Source organism: Apodemus sylvaticus, chromosome 5 (assembly GCF_947179515.1).
Source record: "Apodemus sylvaticus chromosome 5, mApoSyl1.1, whole genome shotgun sequence".
Taxonomy (NCBI): Eukaryota; Metazoa; Chordata; class Mammalia; order Rodentia; family Muridae; genus Apodemus; species Apodemus sylvaticus.
Window position 1 is genome coordinate 18561839 of NC_067476.1, and position 28000 is coordinate 18589838.

Sequence of the window (28000 nt, forward strand, 5' to 3'; positions counted from 1 at the left end):
GCCCTTTAGACCAATTTATTTTATACCCTTTTAAAACATCAAATTATCATCCAACAAAGGACAGTGAGGTTTACAGCCAGGACCAAGGTACACGACTCAGGCATATGCAGTCCATCCTGCCCACTGGACAACTTTGCTGCTGAAATTTCTTAAACCCTACCAAACAAAAACAGAAGGCTGGCTGATACAAATGAGGAGGATTTCCATGTAATTGTCAATTGGCTTTTTAAAAAAAGAAATGCTTCCTGTCTCCCCAGAACAGCAAAAAAGCAAGAGCTACATGCAGCAATGTGAGTATTAAGACATTTCTCAAGTCTTCTCAAACGAGTCCAAGGTGGGGATAGGATGAGTGACAAAATTGATAGAAAAACACTGCTATTGACACCATAACAAACAATAAATTTAGATAATTTAAAATTAAAAAAAAAAAAAAGGCAAGAGGCAGCATTTCAGCAGCAAAGTGCTCAATAAAAAGTATATTGTAGAGGGTACAAGAAAGTCAGGGTGAAAGAGGGCATCGCGGGTGGGCGGGTGGGCCAGGGCAGGGCAAAGGCCTCAGAGGAAGTACGGCGTCGTGGTTCTGGGGGGAATAACACGTTCTGAATCTGGAACTGCTCGGAATAACTTTGGTTCTCTCGTATTGACATCTTTGAAGACCATGATGGAAGCAATGTTTCCACAGCGATAGCAGTAGTTAGGAGCAGACCACACTGTGACCAGCTTCTCGTCAAACATAAACTTATAACCTTCGTGCACAAGCTGATGAGCTCGGCAGATGAGCTTTAAGTTGTTGATATGAACAAACTGAAATTTAGAAAAGCTTTGTAAGTATTTCATCTAAGTGGTTAATAACCATTCCCAGTAGCAAGTACCACACATAAAGTTATCATGATTCTAGACCACATTCTATAATCATCCCCAAAGTTTCCAGTCAGTTTGGCCCAAGTCTATTTTGAAGTACAAGGTGCACAATTCCACGTTTCTGAGGCCAGTGCAGTAATTACCACCGGTACTCTCAGCTACTTGGGAGGCTGGGTAGGAGGATCACTTGTGCCCACAAATTTGAAACCTACCTCTGCAACACAGAGACAGCACATCTTTAAAACAGTAATAGTAACAGTGTAGTAGTAGTAGTAGTAATAGTAGTAGTGATGATAATAATAATAATAATAATGATTTAGATGAGAAGGTTGGTAGACAGGTAAGTAAGAACCTATCACCAAGCCTGATAACAAGAATTCGATCCCAGAACCACAGGGTAGGAGAAAACTGACTCCCACAAGTTGTCCTATAACTTTTTCACATCCCTCTAAAAAGTATGTGTGTGTGTGTGCGTGAGCATGTATACACACACACACACACACACACCATGTTCACACAAAAACATGTTCACACATAGAAATAAACAAACAAGCAAACAAGCAAACAAACAAACACCACAGAAAACGCTAGAACTGAGAGTTTAAGACCAGCTCCCACAACCTAGTTAAGAACTGTATCAGCCGGGCAGTTGTGACACACACCTGCAATCCCAGTACTCTGGGAAGCAGAGGCAGGCAGATTTCTGAGTTCGAGGCCAGCTTAGTCTACAGAGTGAGTTCCAGGACATCCAGGGCTACACAGGTAAAAAAAGAAATTTCTAGGGAAAATAATTACATAATTACTATCAATTAAAAAGCAAAGGTTTTCTACTTAATAGCTTCATAATAATTCTACTTTCAATATTATTATATAAGGGTTTACTGCATGCCACAAAGAAATTATCCTTCTTTACAACCTAAAGGAGGAAAAGGTCCAGACTGAGTAAAACCTTTCCGTAATTGAGGGCACCCCAACGGTCCCGGCGCCTGGATCTCTGGCTCCGTTATGTTGGAACTATCTGGACAGAGCCTCGTCCCCGTGCCTGCAAATGCTATTCGCTCACACACTTGTGCTTGGCTCTTTGGACGTATGCATCGCTTTGTATGTGTATATGACAACTAGGCTCATAATTTGATAAAGCTGTAGTCATAAAATAAAAGCTTTTTGTTTGTTTTGAGACAGGGTCTGTGTAACTCTGGTTGTCTGAACTCACTATGTAGACCAGGCTGGCCTAGTCTACACAGATGTCAGAATTTCTGTGTATAGCTTATTTGTAACTTATTTACCCTAAAGTTTTAGCAAACAGTTTCTGAATTTTAAAACTGTTGCTGTATTCATGTACCCAGCACTGTAGATGATCAGAAATCAAAGATTGTAATCATAGTATGTTTTGTAAATTTTAAACAAGAAATTATATTATATAATTACTATCTAATTGTTCATCCTAATGGTTCTTGTTTTCACCTAGTCATTCAGTACAGAACTCAGAACAATATTGGATTCTCATGTGTGTTATTTTAAAATTTGAAATCAGACTAGAGAGATGTTTTAGTGGTTAACAGCAATGGCTCCTTTCCCAGAAGACAGGGGTTTGAGTCCAGCTACTACACAGCAGCTCAAAACCACTTGCAACCCCAGTCCTAGGACCTAACACTCTCTTCTGAGCCCTCAAGCATTTCATGCACATGCTGCACAGACAGAGATACAGGCAAAACAATCTACACACATAAATAAAAAAATAAAGATTATGCCATGCATAGTGGTGCACACCTTTACTGAAGGTGGGGTGGGGTGGGGGGGAGAGGCAGGCAGATTTCTATGAGTTAGAGGCCAGCCTGGTCTACATAGTGAGTTCAGACAACCAGAGTTACACAGACCCTGTCTCAAAACAAACAAACAAACAAACAAACAAACAAACAAACAGCTTAAAAATTGTTTTTAAAAAAAATAAGTAAAATAAAATTTGAACTCAACCGGGATTAGACTGTCAGAATATATGTATGTTTCAGGGTATATGACCTGCCATTAAGACAAAAAAACAAAAAAGTTGCTATCTTGTTTTGGTGATCCTGTTATTTAACTATTATTTTAATAATATCAGCAGATAATGCTGGAATAGGTACTTTCACTAATAATCTCATTGAACTATTCAGGAAGCATAAATCAATTAACTACAGTAGAAATCGGATACCCAATAACAACCATAATTTTAATAAATTAGGCTATGAGTTTAATAGATGAGCTCACCATTATTCTTTTACTAATCAAAGAATTATTTTCCAAAATTCTTATCTTTACCTCATTTGTGACTTTTGCTCCAAATAGCCAACCTGCTCCTCTGGGACTGATTGCCCAAGTATCCACATCTTCAGGATCTGACCACACCAGGTCACAAAATGCTCCTTTGTGAGGAATTTCCTGATTTCGTTCAATAGTTCGAATTTGATCCAGTGTTTTGATATCAGGAGATAAACCGCCATGAACACACAAAATCTGCTCATCTATTAACTAGAAAAAAAAGAATAACAAAGGATAATTATAAACTCAAATTTAGTCATGTATAATTCAACAATAAATACTAAAACTAAGTAAATGGTCACGACTGCTAAAAAAGTGTAATGTTACTGGCAAGAAAGTATCTGAAGCTCTAAGAGATTCATATAAACTTACAGCTGCTACTGTGAGCATGTCAAAAACTTTGGTACAGTATCTCCAGGCATTAGCATTTCCATATTTGGTTTGGCACTCATCTGTGAAGAAAACAAATGTTCTCATTAATGAAAGCTATTATCTAAGAATACACATATCCTAATGAAGACTGCCTGGGATATAGCTCAGAGGCAGGTGCTTTCCTTGCACGTTAAACCCCAGTTCAATCTAGAGTACACGTACACATACATATAAACAATAAGACTGAGCAGGAGAGATGGCTCATCTGCTAAGAGCACTTGATGCTCTTGCAGAAGACCTTGGTTCAGTTCTCAGTAGCCACATGGCTCAAAGCTATCCCTAGTTCCAGTGACTGGATGTTGTACTCTCTTTTGGCCTCTGCAGGCACAGGGCACAAATGTGGTACACACACAACATTTAGGCAAAACACTCATGCACATAAAATAAAAGATAAATAAATCTTTAAACACTATGTTCTCTAAAGAAATTATAATCTTTTTCATTCCAGGAATGACCCTAAAATAAAGTTGGAAATATTAACCAAAATGCTATCAAGAGGAAGCAAATTATTGATTTCACATAACTCAAACCAATGCTTTGGTCAGTTATATTAACACCAAATAACTCTATAAAACAGTGCATTCCTTTAATATGAATGCCTTATTCTAGGAGGATAATCAAGTCAAATAAGCTTGAGAACTCTTAATTATAGGAGCATAAGTAATTCCTATCCAACCTTCCTCAGGGCAAAGTTGTCTCTTGAGATAACTTCTGAAAACTGCAACTAAATTCTACATCTAGTCAAGTTCTAACAGGCAGAACTGATTAGACTCAGAAAGGGTCAGATGGCTTACTAGTTAAAGGCATTTGCCCCCAAGCCTGATGGTCTGACTTTGAACCCCAAAATCCACACGGTAGAGACAAATAACCAAGAAGTCCTTCAGGTTGTCCTCTGACCACTGACATACACACATATATGCACACACATTCTCAAGAGATCCACTCTGTTTCCTGAGTCCCGAGAGTAAAGGCATGAGTTACCACAGCCCAGGTTCATACATTCTCATAGACATTTATAGGAAAACGTGAGCATGTACACACACACACATAAATGTAATTAAACAAATTCAAGCCTCCAGTATATGTTTTCAGTATGAATTAAGCAACCAATATAATTAATAGCTATTTATGGCCTTAAAGCACTGTAAATCCCATGGTAATTAAAATTATCTTTCCCCTGAGTAACTACTTACCTTGTTGTTAGATAAAACTACTAGCTGAACACACTTCTGAGAAAGAAAAAATTCAACACCAAATTTGGTACTGTTAGAATTCCTTTCAGCCAAAACATACTGACTGAAAGATCTTATTCCCTCTGCCTTTTTACTCCTTTGCCCTACACTGAAGACTGCAGTGGTGTAATTACACACATAAAACATTTCTCTATCGTTTTTTTTTTTTCTTATACACATATTTTTGAGTATCTGTAATCTAAGTCTAAAATTTAAAATGCTGCCAAAAAAAAAAAAAAAAGCTAAATCTTTTAAGGATCACAGTAACATGCACAGCAAATTTTATAAATGACCTCAATTACAATGGAATCACACTAAAAATAAGTATTGGGAGGCTGAAAATAAACTGGGAGGTTGTGGAGTGAGGGCTCAGAAGCTAAGGCCATTCAATGCTCTTGCAAAGGACCTGTATTCAGTTTACAGCATATACCTCATGCACAGACATACACTCAAGCAAACACTCAGACACATAAAATAAAAATGCACATAATTTCTTTTTGGTTTGTGTTTTTTTGAGAAAAGGTTTTACTGTGTAACAGAGCCCTGGCTATCCTGGAACTCCCTTTGTAGACAGACCATTCTGGTCTCAAACTCACAGACATCTGCTTGTCTCTGCCTCCCAAGGGGATTAAAGGTATGTGCCATCATGTCCGGCAAAAATGAACAAATCTTAAATAAAGTACAGATGTGGTGGTGCATGTCTTCAATTCCTGTACTTGGGAGGCACAGGCAGGTAGATCTGATGGAGGTCTGCACAGGAAATTCTAAGCCATCCAGGGATGTAATGGTGAGCATATTAAAATACACACTTCTCTCTCTCTCTCTCTCTCTCTCTCTCTCTCTCTCTCTCTCTCTCTCTCTCTCTCTCTTACATATTTTTAAATAAAGATTAGGATACAACCAAACTGACAACCTAGTTTAACCCCCAGAACTCATATCTTGAAGAACCAACTACTATAAAGTATTTAAACTATGTCTGACCTCCACACATGGCCATGGTGCAAACACATTAGCACTAGTATACACACACACAGATGTTCTAAATGTTTATTTTCACATTCCTTTAAAACAAATAAGCAGGATGTTGTGGCCAACACCTTTAAAATCAGTGCTCAAGACATAAAGGCAGACAGATCTGAGTTCAAGGCCAGCTTGATAAAATAGTTCCAGGACAGCCAGAGCTAGGTAGAGAGATCCTGACTAAACAAAATAAAAAAACCAAACAAACCTACAAACAAACAAATAAAGGATATATATCTATAATCCCAGAATCTGGGAGATTAAGGCAGGAGGATTACCATAATTTTAAGGCCATTATGGACCTGACTTTTTGACCAGCCTGGGCTACAGAATGAGACCCTGTCCATAAATGGGTAAGTAAGTAAGTAAATAAATAAGTGTTCAGTAATTTAGGAGAATTACTGAATGTTTGAGGCTAACTTGAGACATACAGTGAATTCTAAGCTAGCCTGATCTACAGAATAAGATTCTTGTCAACTAAACAAACAAACGTTTCATATGTCTTATCTGAAATATTTCTTCCCATGTGAGTACTCAGGCATTTAAGAGACTAAGGCTGGCAGTAAGACTCCCCGAGAGTTCAAGGCCAGCCTGGCCAAGCAGAAAGATCTATGTAGCAAAATCCTATCTCAAAACTCCAGAAACAAAGAAGAAAAAAAAACAAACAGGGTTGTGTTTCATAGCATTTCAGATTTCAGTTTGAGCTTGAGTTGTAGCTTAGTGACAAAGTGTTGGTTTTGTATGCCCTGGGCATGTGCCCTACATGAAACAAAAGTATCGAAAATCTGAAACTTTCAAGTGCTAGATCCACAATCTGAAACTTTTGAGTGTCACAGTGGTGCTCAAAGTTTCAGACTTTACAGATGATGACCTGGGGTTGTGAATTTTCAGATTAGAGATACTCAATCTGTATACAAAATTACTTTTTGACTACATATTATATATATTATATAAAAATTATATTTTATGGACTGGAGAGATGGCTCAGCAGTTGAGCACTGACTGCTCTTGCAGAGGTCCTGAGTTCAATTCCCAGCAACCACATGGTTGCTCACAACCATCTGTAATAGGATCTGATGCCCTCTTCTGGTGTGTCTGAACACAGCGACAGTGTACTCATTAAAGAAAATAAATAAATCTTAAAAAATTGTATTTTATATATTATATAATGAAATTATATATTATATATATATAACATAACTGTTAAGATTTGTGTCTTATCCTAAAGAAATCTCATGTTTTCCAAACATTTCAAAATCTTAGCATTTAGGAGACTACCACAGAAAGGCATGTCATCAAGGCCCCCCAGGAAGACAGTAACTTCTAGGCCACTTTGGGCCTCTATGGTTCTCTATGGAGATAGCCTGTCAAAAACAAACAAAACCACTAAAAGATTAAGGAAGTAAGAAAGCCAGCTAAGAACACAGCATAGCATTAAGGAAGGACTGGGGATCCAGCTCAGTTGTAGAGTACCGGCCCTAGATTACATAGGTTCTGGATTCAATTGCCCACACTGACCAAAAGAAGAGGCGAGGAGAAGGGGTGCAGATGGGGCCACGTGCAGATAAACCCCAGGTTTAATGTGCACAGTACCCACCTTCAGTACTCTGTACAGTCCTGTGGTGAATTTGATTACAATGTTTGAAGTGAGATCTAGCAATCTACATTTATTATTTTTTTTTAAATTGGTGTTGGAAAGATAGCTCAGCAGTTAAGAATGAGCCGTAGACTGGAGTCAATTCCCAGTACCCATCAGGCAACTCATAACTGGAACTCCGGAGGAACCAATGCCTCTGGACTCTAAGAACACCTGAACACATTCATGTACATACACCTACACACATGCACACACAAATCTAAACATAATTAAAGATCATACAATAATTTTTTAAAAATGTTGTTTATTCATTCTCTGTGTGTCCTGGAAGTTATGTTGTAGAATGCACATGTGGAGGTCAGAGAATGACCTTCTCTCAGTCCACCATGTGGGTAGGCCCTGGCAATCAAACCAGGGTTACTAGGCTTAGCAGTGAGTGCCTACCCACTGGGTCACCTCACAGGCCCACCACATGCATGTTTGACAAGCAATCAGTGATGACAAAGAGGGAAACTTAGTATTACATTCCTTTTTTACATTAATTTAAAAAGATGTATACCAAAGCCTTAGTTACAGTATTCAGCCTTTCACAATATGGCAAGATTTTCAGTTGATTGGGGAAATGTGGAGTAGAGCAAAAACAAAACAAAACAAAACAAGTCAAATCAAAATACATATATGAGTTATACAACTCCCCCATCCCCCAAAAGCAAAATACCACTCAGAATCAGAGAAAAGAAGGTCTTACCATAAAATCCATACACCTGTGTTATCTGTCTACTCTCATGATTTCCTCTTAAAAGTGTAATACGGTCAGGCCACTTAGCCTTTAGTGCAAGAAGATAAGTGAAGGTCTCCAAACTATAGTAACCTCTGTCTACAAAATCACCCTGTAAAGTAAAAGTTTATAGTTACAAACTGTACAATAGCCCAGCAGCCCAAAAGAACAACAATACCTGCACATTGCTTTAAAAAACAATTTCGTAAGATATTATTTAAAAACAGGAGTTATTTCTCTACAAGCTTGAGGAGCTCTGATCCCTAACATGGATGTAAAGATGGCTGCACATGCCTGTAACCCAAGCACTGGGCACGGAGAAGGTGGGTAAAGCCTAGGAGCCGCCAGCTGGCTAGCCTGCTGGAATCCAGGGTTTCTGCCTCAGAAACAGATTCTGTTTTCTTTCTTTCTTTCTTTTTTTGGTTTTTTTTGTTTTTTGGAGTTGGTTTTTTCGAGACAGGGTTTCTCTGTATAGCCCTGACTATCCTGGAACTCACTCTGTAGACCAGGCTGGCCTCGAACTCAGAAATCCACCTGCCTCTGCCTCCCAGAGTGCTGGGATTACAGGCGTGCGCCGCCGCCACCACCACCAGGCAAGATTCTGTTTTCAAGACAATAAATCAGAAAGTAAGCCTGGTCTACTTAGAGAGCTTCAGGTCAGCCAGGACAACACAGTAAGACCCCCTTACAAAACAAACAAACAAACAAACAAACAAACAACAACAGAAAAAACCCCTACATATATAAAATACTATTTACACTGCCAGCTAATGTCTGACTTAGACCAATAATATACCAATATTCAAAAATAGCTTTAAAAAAATCATAATAGAGTTTGAGAGGCAGCTCAGTAGTTAAGATCAATGACTGCTTTCCCAGAGGACCCCAGTTCTATTGCCAGCATCCACATAATAGCTAACAACATCTGTAACTCCAGTGCCAGGGGATCTGACATTTTCTTCTGGCCTCCATGAGCACCAAGCATGCATGTGGTAACAGACATACATACAGGCAGAACACCCATAAACATAAAAAAAATTTTTTTTAAAAACTTAAAATATTAAAAATAATTAGGAGAATTTTGTAAAGGCACTTGTTCTTGCAAAAGGCATGGGTTTAATTCCCAGCACCCACATGTGGTTCACAACCATGTGCACTTCAAGTTCCAGAGGATCCCATGCTCTCTGTTGACCTCTTCAGGCATAAGCTACACATGTGGTGCAGACACACATGTAAGCAAAACACTCATATACATTTTTTTATTAATGGGCTGGAAAGATAGCTTAGTGGATAAAGCGTAGGTATGAGGCCATACTAAAACTCAATCCACAGAATCTACATAGAACAGCAGGCATGGTGCCACGTTCTGATAATCTAGTACTGGGGACACAGGCAGAAAGAACTTGGGACTTGCTGTGAGTCAGCTACGCCTACTTAGGGAGTTCCAGGAAGTGAGACCTTCTCTCAAGAGCAGGCGATGGCACCTAATGATGGCACCTAACAATGTCTACGGCTGTCAATGGCCTCCATGCGTGCACACACAAAGACACTAAGACTCAGAAAAAAAAAAATTCAACATTATATTCAAAAAGGAAAGTTAAAAAAATCCACCATAATAGCAAGTTTGTATTAGAAAAAGTATGATAGAACAAACTATCCTTGCATGTATTCATCCATTTACAGACTAGAATAGGGGCTCCATGTGGTCTTCCTGCCACACTGCTGTGACAACCAGTCCTATTTATACAGTGGTTTACAAATAGAACAACTACATGCAACTGGAAGATATGACAATATATAGAAAAGTACACTCACCTTTTCATACATTTAAATAGCAATTATTATAGAATTTTCATGTAATAAGTTAGGTCCTTTTATTTTAAATAAGCACTTGGTATTAGTAGTGTTTACATACCATAAATATGTAGTTTGTGTCAGGAACCTGACCTCCAGTTCTGAACAGTTCACAAAGATCATAAAACTGTAAAAGAAAAGCAATGTACGCTAATTACAAATTCTTATGCAAGAGTAAGATAAATTTGGATTAAGATATGTAAAGAGACAGTTTAATAGACTTCAAATATTTCCATTTGAAAGAAGAAATAAATTATATTCAAAACTGCAAAGAATCTAATTCCTAAACCTAAAAACCACTTAGAAGTCTTCAAAAATTTTAGTTCATGAATGGAAAAACAAATTGGTAGAGACTTGAGAGGTAGCTCAGAGGTTAAAAGCACTGGCTACTTTTCCAGAGAACCCAGGTAAGCCTTGAATTTTGCAATTCTGCCTCTGCTTCACCAAGGGGAGCAGTGTTTGTTAGCATTCTCATATAATAGTGCATACTCTACTTTTAACACTATTTTATTTTATTCTACTTTTAATCCAGCAAGAAAAATAAAGATTAGTTTACCATATGAAATCTAAAATCATATTAGAATGAATGTAACACCATACAACAGTGTGGCCAACCTACTGCCACCTGCTCTGAATAAATGACACAATGGTCATTAGGAATATGAAATGATACTTCTTTATATGCCACTGAAATATCTGCTAACATCACCAATTATTAGAAAAGTCTTTAAGAAGTATCAGAAACTTTCAGGCACTGTAGGACACTTCTTTAATCCCTGCACTTGAGAGGCAAAAGTGGGTGGAGTTTTAAGCCAGGCTGGTTTACATACATAGTGAGTTCAAGGCCAGCTGGAGCTATATAATAAGACCTCATATTAAGAAAATGAGTTAGGTCTACAGAGTTCGTTCCAGAACAGCCAGGGCTATACAGAGAAACCTTGTCTCAAAACCCTACCTGCACCCCCGCCCCCTAAAAAAAGAAAAAGTGTTAGAGTCATGATTATACTGAAACTTTTCCAAATCCAAAATTTTCATTAGTAAACTCAAATATTGTACTAGCAGCAAATAATGTCAACTGTTTCCTTTCAAATTACTAATTTATGTCGTCCTTCATCTTTACAAATATCCAAGTCTAAGTAACTATAGTTTGTCACTTTTCTCTCAAATAAAAAGCAGTATTAGATTTTTTTTAAAGCAGCTTAAAAAATATTTATTTACTCACTTTACATCCTACTCACTGCCCCCTTCTGTCACTCCCTCCCACAATCCTCCCCCATTTATCCCCTTTCTCCTCTGAGTAGGTGGGGCCTCCTGGGTATCCTCTACAAGCAGCTTTGTTCAACTCATGATTCGAAGTAGCCATGAACACTTTTCCTTGAGACAAACCTCCGTGGCCTGCAGCAGGCAGGCTTCACGCGTGCTCCCTAGCACAGCCCACGGAGCAGCCCAGAGCTGTGCATCCTCCAGCACCAAGAGTTCCTAAAGATATTTACCGCTTGAATGAGGACAATCTTAAGCAAAACTTGTGTCACTCCCCTTAGTCAAAGCAAAGCACAAGAAGTTTTGTTGTTGTTTCTTTTGTATTTGGTTCTTTGAGGCAGGGTTTCTCTACATAGTCATTAGCTGTCCTGGAATTCACTATGTAAACCATGCAAACCCAGAACTTAGAGTGCTGGGATTAAAGGTGTGCACCATCATACCCTGTGCACTATATGTTTTACACACACACACACACACACACACACACACACACAGACACACACACACACAGACACACACACACACACAGTTTTTGAGCCCTGAAGTCTATAATCTATTGCTTAGATCATAATGCCAATGTTTCTCATCATGTTACTGCCAATATGTTCATTTCGAATCACAACTTGATCCTGAAATTAAAGACTGCAATCTCATAGATTTATTTTTTACCTGTTAAAAAGTCTTGGTCATATGGTATGGTGGCACACACCTGTTATGCTACCACTAATAAGCTGAGGCAAAAGGATCCCAAGTTTCAGGCCTCAAAAAACCAAGAGGGGCTGGAGAGATGACTCAGAAATTAAGAGCACTGGCTGCTCTTTCAGAACACCTGGCTTTAGGTCCCCGCGCCTATACTGCAGCTAACAACCAGCTGTAATGCCAGACTCCAGTTCTAAGAAATCCAATGCCATCTTTCAGCTTCCATAGGCACAAGGTGTGCAGAAGAAATACCCATATACATTTAAAAAAAAAAAGCCAAAATACAAATAGAAGAAGCTCCTATTTATGATCCTAGTACTTAGGCAGCTAAGGTAGGACTGCCACTGTCTAGAAAAGTGCTTGAAAAAGCAAAAAGGAAATAGCTTTGCAGGTAGCTAAATTTTTGTTTTGTTTTGAAATTTATGAAGCAGCCTCTATTCAGGAACAAATTAGACACATCCGTCCCCCCACCCCCCACCACCACATTAGGAAGGGAACTTGCAGAGAGTCAGTAGAGTGGTAGAGTGATGGTTCATTAACATATTCCAGGTCCTACAGTCCCAATTACAATGCAAGTACACAGCAGGGTTCCTGGTGATGAACTTCTACAGAGTCAAGTAATGTTAGATCAGAGGTGGAGCACTGACAGTACAATCTAATGTCAAAGTGTAATCTCCAGTCAGTGCTTCAGAATTCTTAGAAACAAAGCCAGCAGGTGTCGGCTGAAGAGATGGCTAAGGGGTTAACAGCCTGCACCACTCTTCCGGAGGACCAGAGTTTAATTATTGGCACCCATATCAAGTGGCTCATTACCATCTGTAACTCCTACTCCAGGAGACCAACTCCTCTGGCCTCAAAGGGCACCTGCATACACATGCACATTACATTACACAACATGCACACAATTAAAAATAATAAAAAAGTTAAAAAAATAAAATGAATAAAAAAAGTTAGCAGGTATTCCAGATCTTACAGTCCCAATGGAAAAAAAATGAACTAAATCTTTTTCTTTTTCCTTTTTTGTTTATTAATCATTCCCTTTGTTTACATCCCAAATGATATCCCACTTCCTGGTTACCCCTACACTACCACCCCTCCCCCATACACCCTCTTCCTTCCCTTCACCTGTAATGAGGGTGCTCCCCCCCCTCCTACCCCACCGCTAGCATCCCCCCCACCCTGGGGGCATCAAACCTCCCCAGAACAAGGTCCCCCCCTCCCACTGCTGTCGGGCAAGGCCATCTTCTGCTACACATGTACCTGGAGCCATGGGTCTCTCCTGGTCCACTCCTTGGTTGGTGGTCTAGACTTTGGGAGAACTGGGTGGTCAGGCCAGCCTATGTTGTTCTTCCAGTGGGGTTACAATGCCCCTCTGCTCCTCCAGTCCCTCTGCCAGCTCCCCCTCCAGGTTCCCTAAATCTTTTTCATCTCATTCTACCAGTGACTTGTTACAAGATTATGCAATATTTCTCTTCTGAACTTTTGCTATTCTCACTAAAGAAATTAGCATATTTTAATAAGACATAATTGAGTGATCAAGAAGAAAGTACTTAAAATCAAACCATCTCATGTTAACTGTAATTACTATGAGTGTCTATGTTTATATTTTGCATCTTCTACCCTCACAGAATACCCCACATTATTCTACAGAACAACAGCAATCTGCATATTTCACAAGTGGAATTCAAAAGAAGTTCATGAACTATTTGACCACTGCTTTTATTTGCCAGTACTGTGACCCAGAAACCACCCATGGCACCTAACCACCAGCTGGGTTTTGTTTTGTGTATCTTGCAGCACAAATTAGAAACAAGTGATCACTGACAGTACAAATCCTAAAACGTCCTTGTGAAATTTACCTGTCCGTGTATGTCCCCGCACACTGTTACTGGTGTTGACACTGGCTGAACATTCGACTCTTCCAGGAGCAGATCACAAACATAGTCACATAGCCGCTGGGAAGAGAAAGGGAAGAAAAATGACAAGTTTTACAAGTTTTAAAATGAAGGGTCAAAAATAAAAACATCCCAAGGACTAATTTTTAAAAACAAATTTCCTTTTAAAAACATTTTATTACATGAGTATTTTGCCTGCATGTACCATTTGCCTGCCTACAGACCTCCAGAAATTAATACTGTGAGGTGCTGTTCTAAACCCATGTGCTCTGCAGGACCAACAAGTGGTTTTGACTACTGAGTCAATTCTGTAGCTTCCCAAACCTCCAGTCCTTCCTTTTTGATAGGAAACAAAACTGTATTATACGTTCAATAAAAAATAAAAAGAAATTTAATTTTTGTTTACATCAGCAGATAAAAGCACACACCTGTAACCCATGGGAAGCCTATGTGGTACATAGACATACATGCATAGGTGTTTTGCTTGCATGTATGTCTATGTACCACACGCACAACTGGCGTCTGTGGAGGCCAGAAGAGGGCATCAGATCCCTTGGAACTGGAGTTACACACGGTAGTGAAACACCATGTTGGTAGATGGGAAATTAAACCTAGGTACTCTGGAAGAGCAGTCAACATTCTTAACCATTGAACCAACTCTCCAGCTTCATGTGGTCTGTGAATTTTATTTTGGGATCACCCAGAATTATTTTTGGTTTAAATTTAATATAATCTGATTTATATCTATAACTATGGATTCTAATATGTATCTTTTAATGTGTCTGGGATCACCAAGAATTATTTTTGGTTTAAATTTAATATAATCTGATTTATATTTATAACTATGGATTCTATTTTAACTGCAGTAAAGGCTACCTCTTAGTGGTGGAAAGTATTAGGCATAGAGTAGTTCTCTCATTTAAAACATGTATGCGTCTCTAGTCTATAAATGGAGTCCGTCTGGCTAGCAGTTCTTTCATGGCTATTAAGAATACAGAAAACTAATTTAGGACACAGGTTATGGAAGCAGAATGAACTGTGGTCAGATCTTGGTCTCATTGCTGAACTAACTGTGACCTCTTGCAAGTATCTTAAGCTTACAGTTAGCCTCAAGCTTCTCAGGGAAAATGAAGGATAATAAAACCAGTCTCCTTAAGTAAACATTTAGGCGAGGCAGTCAGTATAAGCACATTGCAGAAAAGAAAAAGAATACAGAACAGGAAGAGCCTGAGTGTCAATGCTTTCTAAGTGAGCAACCCTCAGTATCAGTCACCTCCTAGGCATAAGGAATGAGGGGAGGGGTAATCACGTTTCAGAAGAAATGTGGAAAGTTCACTGCTTGTTGGATGTTGCTTAATACATCAGGCTGAAATCCTTATCATTAATATGGAAGCCTAGCATCATTTTAACTAACAGTGATTTCCCTGGCAGGACTGGATGGCAGGACAACTTAGAAACTACTAACTTTATCTGGAGGAAAAAAATACCTGTAAAATTTACTAGACTAATTTTGCAAAACTAATACTGATATTAAGGTTATTGACATCAGTTATTAAGAGGCTACTATATATTCTAAGGCTACTATAATTAAAGTAGTTCAATGAAGGAATAAAACAATGAGTACAATATAAGATTTAAAAACTATATGCAAATACAAAAAGGTTAGAATGCAGTAAAGGCAGAGCTAAGGATGCAGTTCATTCAGCAGTGCCTGTGGAATGTAGAGAAAAGCTCTTGTGTACTATATGGATGCAGCATCTGTCAATAAAAGCTGATTGGCCTGTAGCTGAGGCAGAAAATAGGAGTAGAAGAGAGGAGGAGAGGATTAGCCTGGAAACATGGGCAGAAGCACAGGAGCATAGGAGCTGAGCGGAGGTAACCAGCCACCTGGTAGAATTTAGAACACAACAACGTGATGAGTAATTCATGAGCTAGTTGGGGAAGAAGCCAAAGCTCATGGCCAAGATGTTTGTAGACTTTGAGTCTTAGAGTCCTTATTCCAGGAGCTCTGGACGGGAGGAAACAACTGATTTTACAGCTGAATATCTGCAGAGCCTTGTGTTTGATCCTCACTACCATATATAATCCCAGCACTTCAACGTGGAAGAGGGAGAGGAAGGGAATGAGGAGTCTTGAATGGTTAACTTTAGTTTCAATTCTTCCCCCCTCCTCCTGAGATCTCTCTCTCTCTCTCTCTCTCTCTCTCTCTCTCTTTCTCTCTCTCTCTCTCCCTCTCTTATTCCCTCTCCTCTCCTCCCCTCTCCAGGGTCTTAGCTTCCTGGAACTCCCTATGTAGACCGGGCTAGGCTTCAACTCACAGAGATCGCCTGCCTTTGCCTTCCAAGGGCTGGGATCAAAAGCAAACAACACCATGTCTGGCTTTAGTTTCATTTCTTAAAATCACTAAGTTAGCTTTGTTTTGGGATTACGACAGAACCAGAATTTCCAAAAGCTTCTCAAACAGTTCTGCAATTCTATACTATGCATTTATATAAAGTGGCATTCTTATCATTATAACATCAAAATATCTATCCATCAACAATGAAAAGGGGTTGGGGATTTAGCTCAGTGGTAGAGCGCTTGCCTAGCAAGCGCAAGGCCCTGGGTTCGGTCCTCAGCTCTGTTAAAAAAAAAAAAAAAAAAAAAAAAAAAAGACAAAATAACAAAAAGACCAAAAAAAAACAAGAAAAAAAAAAAAAAAAAAAAAAACAATGAAAAAGCAGAAAATATCTTAAGGTATCATATATTCTCTCTAGACTTATAAACAAGCACATTCATTTTATTAGTATGCAAATTTTCTTCCACTTAAATAAGTGATAAAATTACATGCACACCAAGAATGGCAACAACTACTACTTTTTCTTTTGTCTTCTCTCTTTCCTTCCTTCCCTCTTCCTCTTTCTCCTTTCCTTCTGATGACAGCTTTTTAAGAGAGGGTTTCTCTGTGTAGCCCTGGCTGTCCTAGAACTCACTCTGGAGACCAGAATTCTCTATACCAGGCTGGTCTCAAACTCAGGAATCTGCAGGCCTCTGATTCCTAAGTGCTAGGTGTGTGTGTTACCACACCTGGCTTCTAAGGACTTGTTTTAAAGTAATTTTAAAAGTAATTTTTATAAGTATAAATAAAAATGACTAACTTACATACCTGTATTCCAGGAGTTTCATAGAATTCTCTGATGAAAAGGGATTGTGAGTGAAGGTTTAAGAGTCTCTGAGCTAGGGAGGCCTATCTTCACTCTTACCGTACTACCTTCCTTCTCACCTGTTCTTGTCTTCTGAATTATACTTCGATGCCATGCAACCAATCTGTAGTAACATGTTTTCACCATTGAATAAAGCCTCCACTGAGTGTGTTACTGTGTGGACTATAAACATGTCATACAAGAGACTGTGACCAAACCTTTAGGGAAGACTTAAGAAGGAATGCCTCTGTTCCCTCTATCAGGGACAGTGCTTTCCTTGAGTAGCTACTCCTGGCTTATATCAACTTAAAAAAAACTTACATTCTAATATTAGTCAGTCAGCTTCTAGAATGCTTAAGTGTGTAATTTTTAGAAAGTGACCTGGTCATTGCAGTATTTATTTTATATACCAGTGGTTTCATGGTTCCAACTTAACTTATTTTCTGACTTGTTTTTCCTTAATTATTCTTTTTACTACTCTATTGAGCACATCTTTGGAAAACACCCATTATCCTTTCTGTAACAAAACAAGTTATCATTTAATAAATGTTTTGAAATGGATCATAATCTTAATGGAATCCTGAAAGGCTCCACAGTTTCCACATTCCAATATTCTAGCATTCATACCCAACTGAGGCTGGATCTCATAGCCCATAATGACTCCTGAACTCCAAGTTCTGGTAACTGGCCCACACTCCATTCCATACACTGTACCATGAACTAAAGAACATCACCAAGAAGCCTTGTCAACCTCAAAGGCTGACAGCCTGGAGAAGACAAGTCAACTACCTAGACAGATTCTTTTTCCTTCATCTAACCCAGGTATGCTGACTAGTAGAGTAAGATTATAACTGCTTCCTATAAATGCGAGTCCTGTAAATCCCAAGTGAGGATTTAGACAGCAGTGTCTCTCAGCATTAGCTTTCATCTCTGATTTGGCAGGAGCTTATAGCTAGGGATAACATCACAGGGTCCTGGCTTCAATCTCTAGGACTAAAAGCTGTACAGAAGTAGCATGTAAGTTCCTATCAAGTACCCACAAATAAAGACAAGTCTGAAACTTCAGAATATACCCTATGTAAGTCAGCAACCCCACTGCAGTGGCCTCATAAACCTAGGCACACCCCGGGGAAGACATGAGCTTTCCTTCTCCCAAACCCTTCAGAGCCTTGTTTATTGTTGGATTTGTGGAAAACTTGGCTTCTCAGTCACAACCTAAAAAAATCTTATCTCAAATTCAAGGCAAATTAGTTCCTCTCCCTATCATGTTCAGTTTATTCTTTTGTTTTTTTGTTTTTTGAGACGGTTTCTTTGTGTAGCCCTGGCTGTCCTGGAACTCACTCTGTAGACCAGCCTGGCCTCAAACTCAGAAATCCGCCTGCCTCTGCCTCCCAAGTGCTGGGATTAAAGGCATGCGCCACCGCTGTCTGGCCAGTTAATTCTTTTTTTAAGAGTAGAGTTTTATTGATATAGAAAGATAACAATTATTAACAATGTCAAAAACTAAAAGCAGTATATAAAACAGTACATACAACATGGCCACATTTTAGTGAAACAGACATACACATGCATATACATGCATACATACAAACCTGGAAAAAATTGATGCTTTATTTTTTTGGTGATCTACTCCCTAAATTTCTATAGTTGGTAATACTGCTCTAAAAATAATACCTGGTGGGACTGGAGAGATCAATAAAATTCAGTCAATAAGTATATCAAGCAATCATGAAGACCTGAGCTCAGATTGCTAGCTCATGGCATACATTGTAATCTCACCACTCAAGTGGAGATGGACAAGTCCTTGAGCTCACTGGCCAGGAGGCCTAGACAAACCAGTGAATTTCTCTTTCAGTGGGACCTTGTGTCAAGAAGTAAGGTGGAAGCTGGGCACAGCTTCAATTCGAGCACTCAGGAGGGGAGCAGCTCTCTAGAGTTTAAGGCCAGTCCGGTCAATAGCAAATTCCAGACCAGGTAGAACAATAAGGTAACACTGCAGCACCAGCTCAGTCTTCAATCAGGCCTGTACCAGGTAGTATCAGGGTTCACCTGGCAGTTCCCTGAGTTCTCTGGTCCACTCAGGCAGTGGCACCGACCTGTCCCTCAGGTAGTTGAGGATTGTACCAAAGTGGCAGCCACTCCAGTTAATCAGCATCCAACCTCCACATGGCTGCTGAACATGGCCTTGAGAATGGTGTCCTGTCCCTGTGAGTGTGCAGCATGGTGTAGTGCAGTGATTCCCCCACCTTCAGCTTCACATACTTGTTTGGGGTCAGGGGTTTCAGATTGTAAAAGGGAAAGCCAGGCTACAGGCCCAAGGACTGCCACCGAGTCAGAGGCCTTGGCCAACATGCCAGTGAGCAGATGTGGGTGGCAGTCAAAGGCTGTCTCTGTGCCCCAGACCAGTTCCCAGAGACCCACGACTTCAGTGTAGGCATCCGACCATGATTGGTGCGCACACCCATTTGCTCCACATGTTCAGCCTCTAGCCCATCGTAGGCGCTCTCTCCACCTGCAAGATGGTGCAGGATGACATTTAACTAATTCTTAATCCTCAGACAATAACAGTTTCATGGACCCACTCTTAGGAAATCCCCTTTTGATGTAAAAAGCAAGAGGAATTTATTATTCCAACATGTTGGGAGTCACCCTGCACATCCTCTTTCTCTTCTCTATATCTTCCTCAAAATATATATTCATGGTCTCCTCTTCTATTCTCTGCTCCTGACTTCCCGTTCCCTCTTGACCCTCAAAATTATAAATATATATATATATATATATGGTTGTTGTCATGTAGCCCAGGTTCTTTACATAGTTGAAGAAGACCTTGAACTCATGACCCTCCTGTCTCTATCTTCTAGGTGCTGGTATTACAGGCCTTCACTACTACACCTATTTCTGACAGTCATGTCTCATTCCAGTCCATGGTCCCTAATGTTGCCAGAATATTATTTCTAAAACCTCCCTTTTACTGCCCATAAAAAAAAAAAAACAAAAAAACAAACAAACAAAAAAAAAACAAAAAACAAAAAACCTCTCAAGAGTATTCCTTCAAAATAATCATTCAGATATTCAAATTCCATTCAGACACCTTTAAGATTTTGTCATATTCTTACCACATAAAACAATATATCTTTAGTCCCACGTGGTGGCCCACACCTTTAATCCCAGCACTCAGGAGACAGAATTCTGTGAATTTGAGGCCAGCCTGGTCTACAATGCAAGTTCCAGGTAGAGGTGTTACACAGAGAAACCTTGTCTTGAAAAACCAAACCAAACCAAACCAAACCAACCAACCAACCAACCAACCAACTAAACAAACAAACAAACAAACCCACCTCCAAAACAGTATCTCTCTACAGCCAGGCATAGAGCCCAGGCCTTTAATCACAATACTTGGGAGGCAGAGGCCAGTAGATCTCTTTTGAGCTTGAAACTAGGCTAGGCCACCTAGCAAGTTCCAGGCCAGCCAGGGCTACATAGTGAGACCCTGTTCCAAAAACAAAGGATGTATCTCTGTAATAGTTGTCTCTAAATTGACTTTTCTTTTAGTTAGCCATATACTAACAATATCTCAAAATTAGATTTTTCTAGTATCCATAAACATGGGTGTGTGTGTGTGTGTAGATGTAACTCAGGTACATACCTGTGATTTCAGTACCAGAGAAGCAGAAGCAGGAAGACTACTGTAAACAAGGCTAGCTGTTAAGTGAAACCTTGTCTTAAAAACAGAAACAAACTCACATTCAAGGCTCTGAGTTTAGCCTTCTATTAGAGTACCTGCTATACTGTATAAGGATAATTTCTTTATCTCTCTAATCTTTTATTATACTGAGAGACCTCCAAAGGGAGAAAAAGATGCATCTAATTCTATCCTTGGTACTCACATGACATAGTATTTGATACAAGAGGCTACTTAAGAAAATAGTTAGGCATGGCATTCCATACCTGTAATCCCAGAACTTGTTTAGTTACATCAAGTTTAAGTAAGTCTGGAAACACACATGTACATGAGAGAGAGACAGAGACACAGAGAAAGACAGACTCAGTAGTCAGGTCTTGTGTAGTATGTATAAAGCCTGGTTTCTATGTCTCTCTGACATACATACTTGAAATTGTTATCAATATTCATTTTAACTGCTTTAAAAAAGATTAATTATTTTAAATTATGTGTATGATATGGGTCTGTGCTCATTGAGTGCAGGTGTCCCAAAATGCCAGAGGCCTTGAGTCCCTGTAGCGCTGGAATCACAGGCAGTTGTGAATCACCCACTGTGAACAAGTGTTGGGAACCAAGCTCAGGTCCTCTGCCTAAAGCATCAAGCTCTCTGAATCCAAGAGCTACCTCCACAGTCCCAAGATATATTTTATTCTAATTTATTGTTTTGTTTTATTTGAAACAAGGTTGTGTTGCCTGGCTGGCTGTGAACTCGAGACCTGCCTCTGCTTATTTTCACCATGTGCATATGAGTGTAATGGTAAGCACCCATAAGTGCATATTCCAGAATGAGTATTAGAGACTCCCTGTAGGTGGAATTACAGATGCTTGTGACCAGTACAACCTGGGCTCTGGGACCCAAACTTGGGTCCTGTATGTGAACAGTACACACTTAAGGACAGCTAGCTCCCCAGATGCTTTTATTTATTTTTATATGTTACAGAAAATGTTACTAAAAAATTAAAAGCATTGTGTTTATACTAGTCAGTATTGCTACAGAATATTTTAAAATGACACAGAAGAAGATGACTCTGAAGCTAAACAGTTAAACAAGCTGCCAGGCATTACAAAAAAGGGTCTAGAAAGCACTCTTCAAACATTAAACAAAAAGCACAGTATAGCCTGGCATGGTGGCCAGACAAGGTGATGCACACTTGTAATCCCAGACAAGAAGACCAATGAGGATAACTGCTGTGAGTTCAAGGCCAGCTAGGGCTACATAGCAAGATCCCATCTCAAAAACTCAAAGAGAGAGGAGACAAATCTCAATTTTATAGCTAGAGAACCCTTCCTCAATTTTTATTTTTTGAGATAGGATCTCATGTAGTACAGACTAGCCTCAAATTTGTTATATAAAGATGGCCCTGAAATTCTGAACCTCCTGATTCTGCCTCCAAGTTTGGTTTTATTCATTGCTGGGGATCAAGTCAATTGCTCCATTTATTCTAAGCAAATACTCTACCACCTGGGGTACTCCATATCCTCTCCAAATGCTTTAAAAAAAAAAATCTTCTTTATTTTATGTGTATTTTTCTTGAATGTATGTCTGTGCACTATGGGCATGAAGACATTTGCTCAGTGCCTAAGGAGGCCAGATGATGTCTTCAGATCGTCTAAGACTGGAATTACAGATGGTTGTGAATTGCCATACAGGTGCTGGGGTTGAACATAGGCACTTTTTAATCTCTGAGCCATCTCTCTAGAATTAGATCTCTCTCCAAAAGTAAGGGTAAGAAATTACATGATTCAGATTATAGTTTAGTGACAGAGGTTTTACCTAGCAAGCACAGGGTGCTATGTTTGATTCCCAACATAACAGAAGATGAAACCTCTTAGGTTTATTATTATTTACAATTTTCATATTATATATTATATTAAATTATATACTATAATTTACCACTATTATTCATTTTTCTACTTAACCAGGTATGAAATCTGTACTTTCAGCCTACCAGAATCTAGGAGCACTAGATCTAGTAAAAGACTCTGTCTCAAACAAAATTAAACATCAAAAAAACCCAAACAAACCCAAACCAAACTAAAAAATCCACGGAGGATAATGACTGAAGAAGACACCTGAGGTTGACTTCTGGCCTCAACACATATGTGCATACACATGTATTAGAATGTACTCACCCACCCACAGCTTAGAAAATTTGTATTTTTTGTTGTATTCTGTAGAGTCTTCCTTAAGACATTACACCAATGTCTGCCCACCTTCCTTCCTTCAATACACCTGGCACTAGTGATCTAACCATTTCCAATTCAGTCAGAGTACTACAAATTCATTTAGAAATATAATTTTCTTTAATGCCGCCAACTTCTAATTAACTTAAAAATACAATAAGGGGCTAGAGAGATAGTTCTACAGTTAACTACTTGCAACTCTGGCAGAGAATCCAGGTTCAGCTCCTAGAAGCCACAGGCCAGTGTACAATTGTCTATAATTCCAATTCTAGAGTATCTGATGCTTTCTTCTAGTTTTCATGAGCACTAGATGCATATGGCACACATACATACAACAGAAGCAAAACATTCATAAACATAAAATAAAACTATATCCCTTTTTTTTTAAAGCATACTATTCTAGGAGAGGATCCAAATTCATACATCAGCTAGTTCACAATGACCTGTAACTCCAGCTCCATGGGATCAATCTCTGGTCTCCTCAGGCACCTGCCCACACATGCACATACCCACACATGTTTACATAATTAAAAATAGTAATAAACTAGAGTCTAATTCCAGGAAAAAACTTTCTATAATATTTATTAAATGTCTCTAATTATTTCTTTCCTTCCTCTGGTAGAATCTTTTATTTTGGCATTAAGACCTCAAAAAAAGATAGTGCCAGTGACTGGAGAGAAGGCTCAGTAGTTAACATTGGTTGTTCTTCCCGAGGATCTGCTTTTAATTCCCAGGACCTATTAGTGGTTCGCAACCATTTGTAACTCCAGCCCCAAGAGAGCCAGTGCCCTCTTATGGCCTGTATGCATATGGTATACAGACATACATGCAAGTAAAAAATATCCACACACATAAAATAAGATCATACAATTTTTCTTAAAAGACTCAGGGCTAGAGAGATGGCTCAGCAGTTAAGAGCACTTCTTGTTCTTGCAGAGGACACATGTTCAGTTCCCAGCACCCACACAGTGGCTGGTAACCTTCCAGAAACACTAATTCCAGGAGAGCTGAAGCCCTCTTCTGACTCTCACAGACACCAGTCATGCACATGGTACAGATACATATATGCAGACAAAACATTCATATATATTAAATAAATAAATAAATAAATAAATAAATAAATAAATAAATAAAATGTCCTAGAATACTTCATTGGACTACCTATTTTTAGTTTGTACTTTATGCCAGGCAACAAAAATAAAAATTTATTTTTTCCTCTCCCGAACTCATTACGTACACCAGGAGCATAAATAAAACTGAATTTCTCTTCTGTCCTTTTTTCCTACCTCCCTTGCTCCCGTCCCTCCTCCCTTTCTTCCTATTTGAGGTAGAATTTTACTACAAAGCCCTCACTGGGCTGGCACTTACCATGTAGACCAGGCTGGCTTCAAAACTCAGAGATTCACTTGCCTCTTCCTTCTGCGTTCTGAACTAAATGATTTGCCACTAAAACTAGCTAAACACTAGATAGTCAAGAATGCTGACTCATATTTGTAATTCCAACACTCAGGAGACAAGAGGCAGGAAGACTGCAATTGCAGTTAGCTCAAGGCTAGGCTGGGCTACATAGTTGAGTTCTAGGGAAGACTGGACTTCAGGGAAAACCCTTTTGTAGTATAATATTTGGGGGTTTCTACCCACCTTAGATCATTTATTTCCCAAATAAAAGACACAAACTTGCATTTATAGTAAGTCTTAAAGCATTAAAACTGGGCAGTTATCAACCCTCTCTGCTAGTTTGTCTACTTCCCTGTCAGTAACTCTGAGATATCACCTGCCGGGTTCTGCCTGGGCAGCTCCTACTCCAACTGGCCTACCTCAGACCCCAAGCCTGGCAACTGAAGCTCCACCTACCTCTCGTTTGCTACAGACAGTAGGCATCTTTACTCAACTGATAGTTTTAAATTAAGGAGCAAGGTTTGCACAAAAAAAAAAAAAAAAAAGCTGCCATATGTGAGAATTCACCCGTCTTAAGGTGACTAGACCTTAGGATACAGAATTACAACACATAGCAACACACCAAACCTCAACAAAAGCCTATCTGCACAAATAAGCAACCATATATCAGAGACTATATCTGAGACTGGCTGTACAAGCAAATCAATCTGATAAGATTGTTTCCAGGATAGGAAACTTTTTTTGAAGAATATACAGAGAAGTTAGAGTTTCTTCCCCAGTAGTTAAGAATTTAGGGGAGTGGGGAAGTCTAGTAAGAAACAGATACATTCGGGGGTTGGAGAAATGACACAGCAGTTAAAAGCACATACTATTTTTTTCAGAGAACCCGCAGTCTATTCCCAGCACCCATGCCAGGCTGCTTACAAGTGCTTGAACCTCAGCTTTAGAGAGCCTCCAGCTTATAACCTCAGCTTCTAATGCCTCTGGTTTCTGAAGGCATCTGCACTCATGTACCTATATCCAAAGACACATGGAAGATCTCGGAGTTCAAGGCCAGCTAGGTCTTTGTGACTTTGACCCAGGACCACACGGAGAAAAGGTCTTGAGAAACAAAACAAATTAATTAATTAATTAAAAAAGCACACAACAGGAGAAATGGCTCAGCAATTAAGAGTTTAGTGCTCTTGCAGAAGAGACTCATGTTCAATTCCCAGCACAAATATCTGGTAGCTCATACCACCTATAAATCCAATTTCATGGGATAGGGTTGCTCTCTGCCTCTGCCAGCACCAGCATACACATGGTGCACATAAATTCACACAGGTACACATACATATACATAAATAAAAAACAACAAATAAATCTTTTAAAAAAATTCAGCTCAAACCTCACACTACAATAAAATAAACCACTATTAAGGTAGAAGCAGGAAAACCAGGGGTTCAAGGCAAGCTACATGATACCCTGTATCAAAATATCTGCATCTAAGGTCTGGAGAGCTGGCTCTGCAGCTGGGCCTGTACAGGGGACCTGAGTTCAGTTTCCGTCACCCACATCTTTTGGCTCACAGCTGCCTGCATCTCCAGCTTCAGGTCACCCGGTGCCTCTGGCCTCCAAAGGCAAATGTGCACATAACCCACCACCCAACTAATTAAAAACAAATCTTATTTATTAAAAAAAAAAAAAAAAGGACTGGAAAGAAAAAGCCAGGCATGTTGGTTAGGGTACAGCATTTGGGGAGTAGAAGCAAGACGATCAGGATCAAGGCCATCCTCAGGTACATCCTGGGTTGGAGGCCACCATGAACATTTTTTTTAAGATTTATTTATATTTTATGTGTATGACTGTTTTGCTTGCATCCATGTTTGCCTATAAAGGCCAGAAGAGGGCATCAGATCCCTTGGAACTGGAGTTACAGGATGTTACAAACCATCAAGTCCTTGTTGGGAATAGAACTTCCAGGTCCTCTGGAAGAGCAGCCAATGCTCTTTTTTTTTTTTTTTTTTTTTTTTTTTTTTTTGAGACAGGATTTCTCTGTAGAGCCCTGGCTGTCCTGAACTCACTCTGTAGACCAGGTTGGCCTCGAAAATCCACCTGCCTCTGTCTCCCAAGTGCTGGGATTAAAGGCGAGCACCACCACCACCCGGCCAGCCGGTGCTTTTAACCACTGAAGACATCTCTTCAGCCCCAGCAAGAACTATCTTAAGATCTCATGTCAGGAAGAAAGCAAAAACAAGGCAAAACAAAGTTACCAAGCGGAAAGAAGAGGCAAAGGACTGATTCAGGTGGCTGAATATGAAGAACCAATCATGTAACACATGCAGTCAGTATGTTAAGTCAATACAAGGTTTGCACGTTCACACAACCAACACATGAGGTCTTAAGCATTTTGCATAGTTGGCTGATTTAAATATAAAATTCATGTACCAGATGAGACAGAAAAACAGACACAGAGCAAAACCTTCACAAGAGAAATAGAATTAGTTAAGAAAAAGGCATTTTTTTCTTGAAAAAATAAATTGTTTTAAGCCCGTGGCTTAAAAATATTATAAAAACAGCATGAAAAAATTCAAATGAGGGAGAGTGACTTACTTCATAGCAAATCAAAGTTAACGGAATAAAACAGACATTAGCAACCATCGGATAAACACCAATGTGGTCCTAAGCACTAGTTTTTGCAGAAACAAAATACGTTTGAAAACAGTGGTATACTAACGGCTTACTTCCTTTACTTCATTCACTTAACCTGAACTGAGTAAGACCTCCTTTGGAAAACCAAGAAAATGACACCTTGAGTTACAAGGGAATGACTTATTCACTGAAACAGCTCAACAACGTGCTAAGAAATGGGATGCACATCCAAATTGTCAGAAGAAAACTACCACTCCTAACAAGCAATTCAGGGGAGTGGTGAAGCGGGGGCGACTTGTCATTCTCTCCCGCTATGGTCGCATCGATCCCGCCCGCCGGCTTCCCACTTCTCAGGGATTTACACACTGTGACCGCGTCCCTGGAGCAGACAGCAGCTCCTGTTACCTCTGCTGGGAGGACCCCATCCCGGGAGCACTGCCCGCTCGGCCGGGCTCCGTCTCCCGGAGACCGGGCGAGTTGGAGTGAGAGTCTTTAAGCTCGGAGTCCGTGGGGGCCAGGGGATCGTGACATCCCCCGGGATCTCCCCTCAGAGAACTGGACAGCATTCGGGGGATTCGGGCTCCCCTGGTTCTCCGCGTCACGCCGCCTCGGACCCGGTCCTCTCACACCGCGGAGCGCCCTCCGCCGCGCCAGGATCGGGCGCCCGGTAGGGATCCCGCCGAGGGAGAAGGGCGGGCCGGCGGGAGCCCCACGGCCGGAAGGGGCTTGCCTCGCAAGCTGGACGGCCTCCGGCCCGGCTCACCTTCAGGTCGTTTTCTGGAAGGTACTTGCACTGCCGCGCTATCTCCACATACTTGTCCAGATCCAGCGGCGCCATTTTAGGAAGAACAAGCCGCGGCAACAGCAGCGGCGGCGGCTGTAGTAGCGGAGGCAGCGGCGGAGGCCGAAGCCGGAACCGTCCTTACGTCACGTCCGACCCGTGAGTGGCGTCTGCGAA

General features: G+C 40.0%; 1 protein-coding gene across 2 annotated transcripts; it reads right to left on the bottom strand.

The window, feature by feature from the left end:
- Positions 1-28000, bottom strand: Ppp6c (protein phosphatase 6 catalytic subunit). 2 transcript variants are annotated; one of them, XM_052182432.1, is made up of 7 exons: positions 27806-28000; positions 13891-13986; positions 10134-10199; positions 8189-8330; positions 3532-3611; positions 3160-3369; positions 1-804 (listed from the first exon to the last, which is right to left on the bottom strand). In XM_052182432.1, exons 1-7 carry the CDS (start codon positions 27878-27880, stop codon positions 556-558), a joined length of 918 nt encoding a protein of 305 aa, XP_052038392.1. In that variant the 5' UTR covers positions 27881-28000; the 3' UTR covers positions 1-555. The 2 variants fall into 2 exon arrangements, with proteins under 2 accessions (XP_052038392.1, XP_052038393.1); XM_052182433.1 differs by lacking the exon at positions 27806-28000 and adding an exon at positions 27448-27756.

What these genes read in the sequence shown, in the direction of transcription:
- Ppp6c (XM_052182432.1), bottom strand. Translation starts at nt 27,880, where the DNA reads ATGGCGCCGCTGGATCTGGACAAGTATGTGGAGATAGCGCGGCAGTGC. An exon ending in TTCCAGAAAACGACCTGAAG is followed by an intron (nt 13,987 to 27,805) that starts GTGAGCCGGGCC and finishes TTCTCTTCCCAG; the next exon opens with CGGCTATGTGACTATGTTTG. An exon ending in ACAGGTGTATGGATTTTATG is followed by an intron (nt 3,612 to 8,188) that starts GTAAGACCTTCT and finishes TTTTCTTCACAG; the next exon opens with ATGAGTGCCAAACCAAATAT.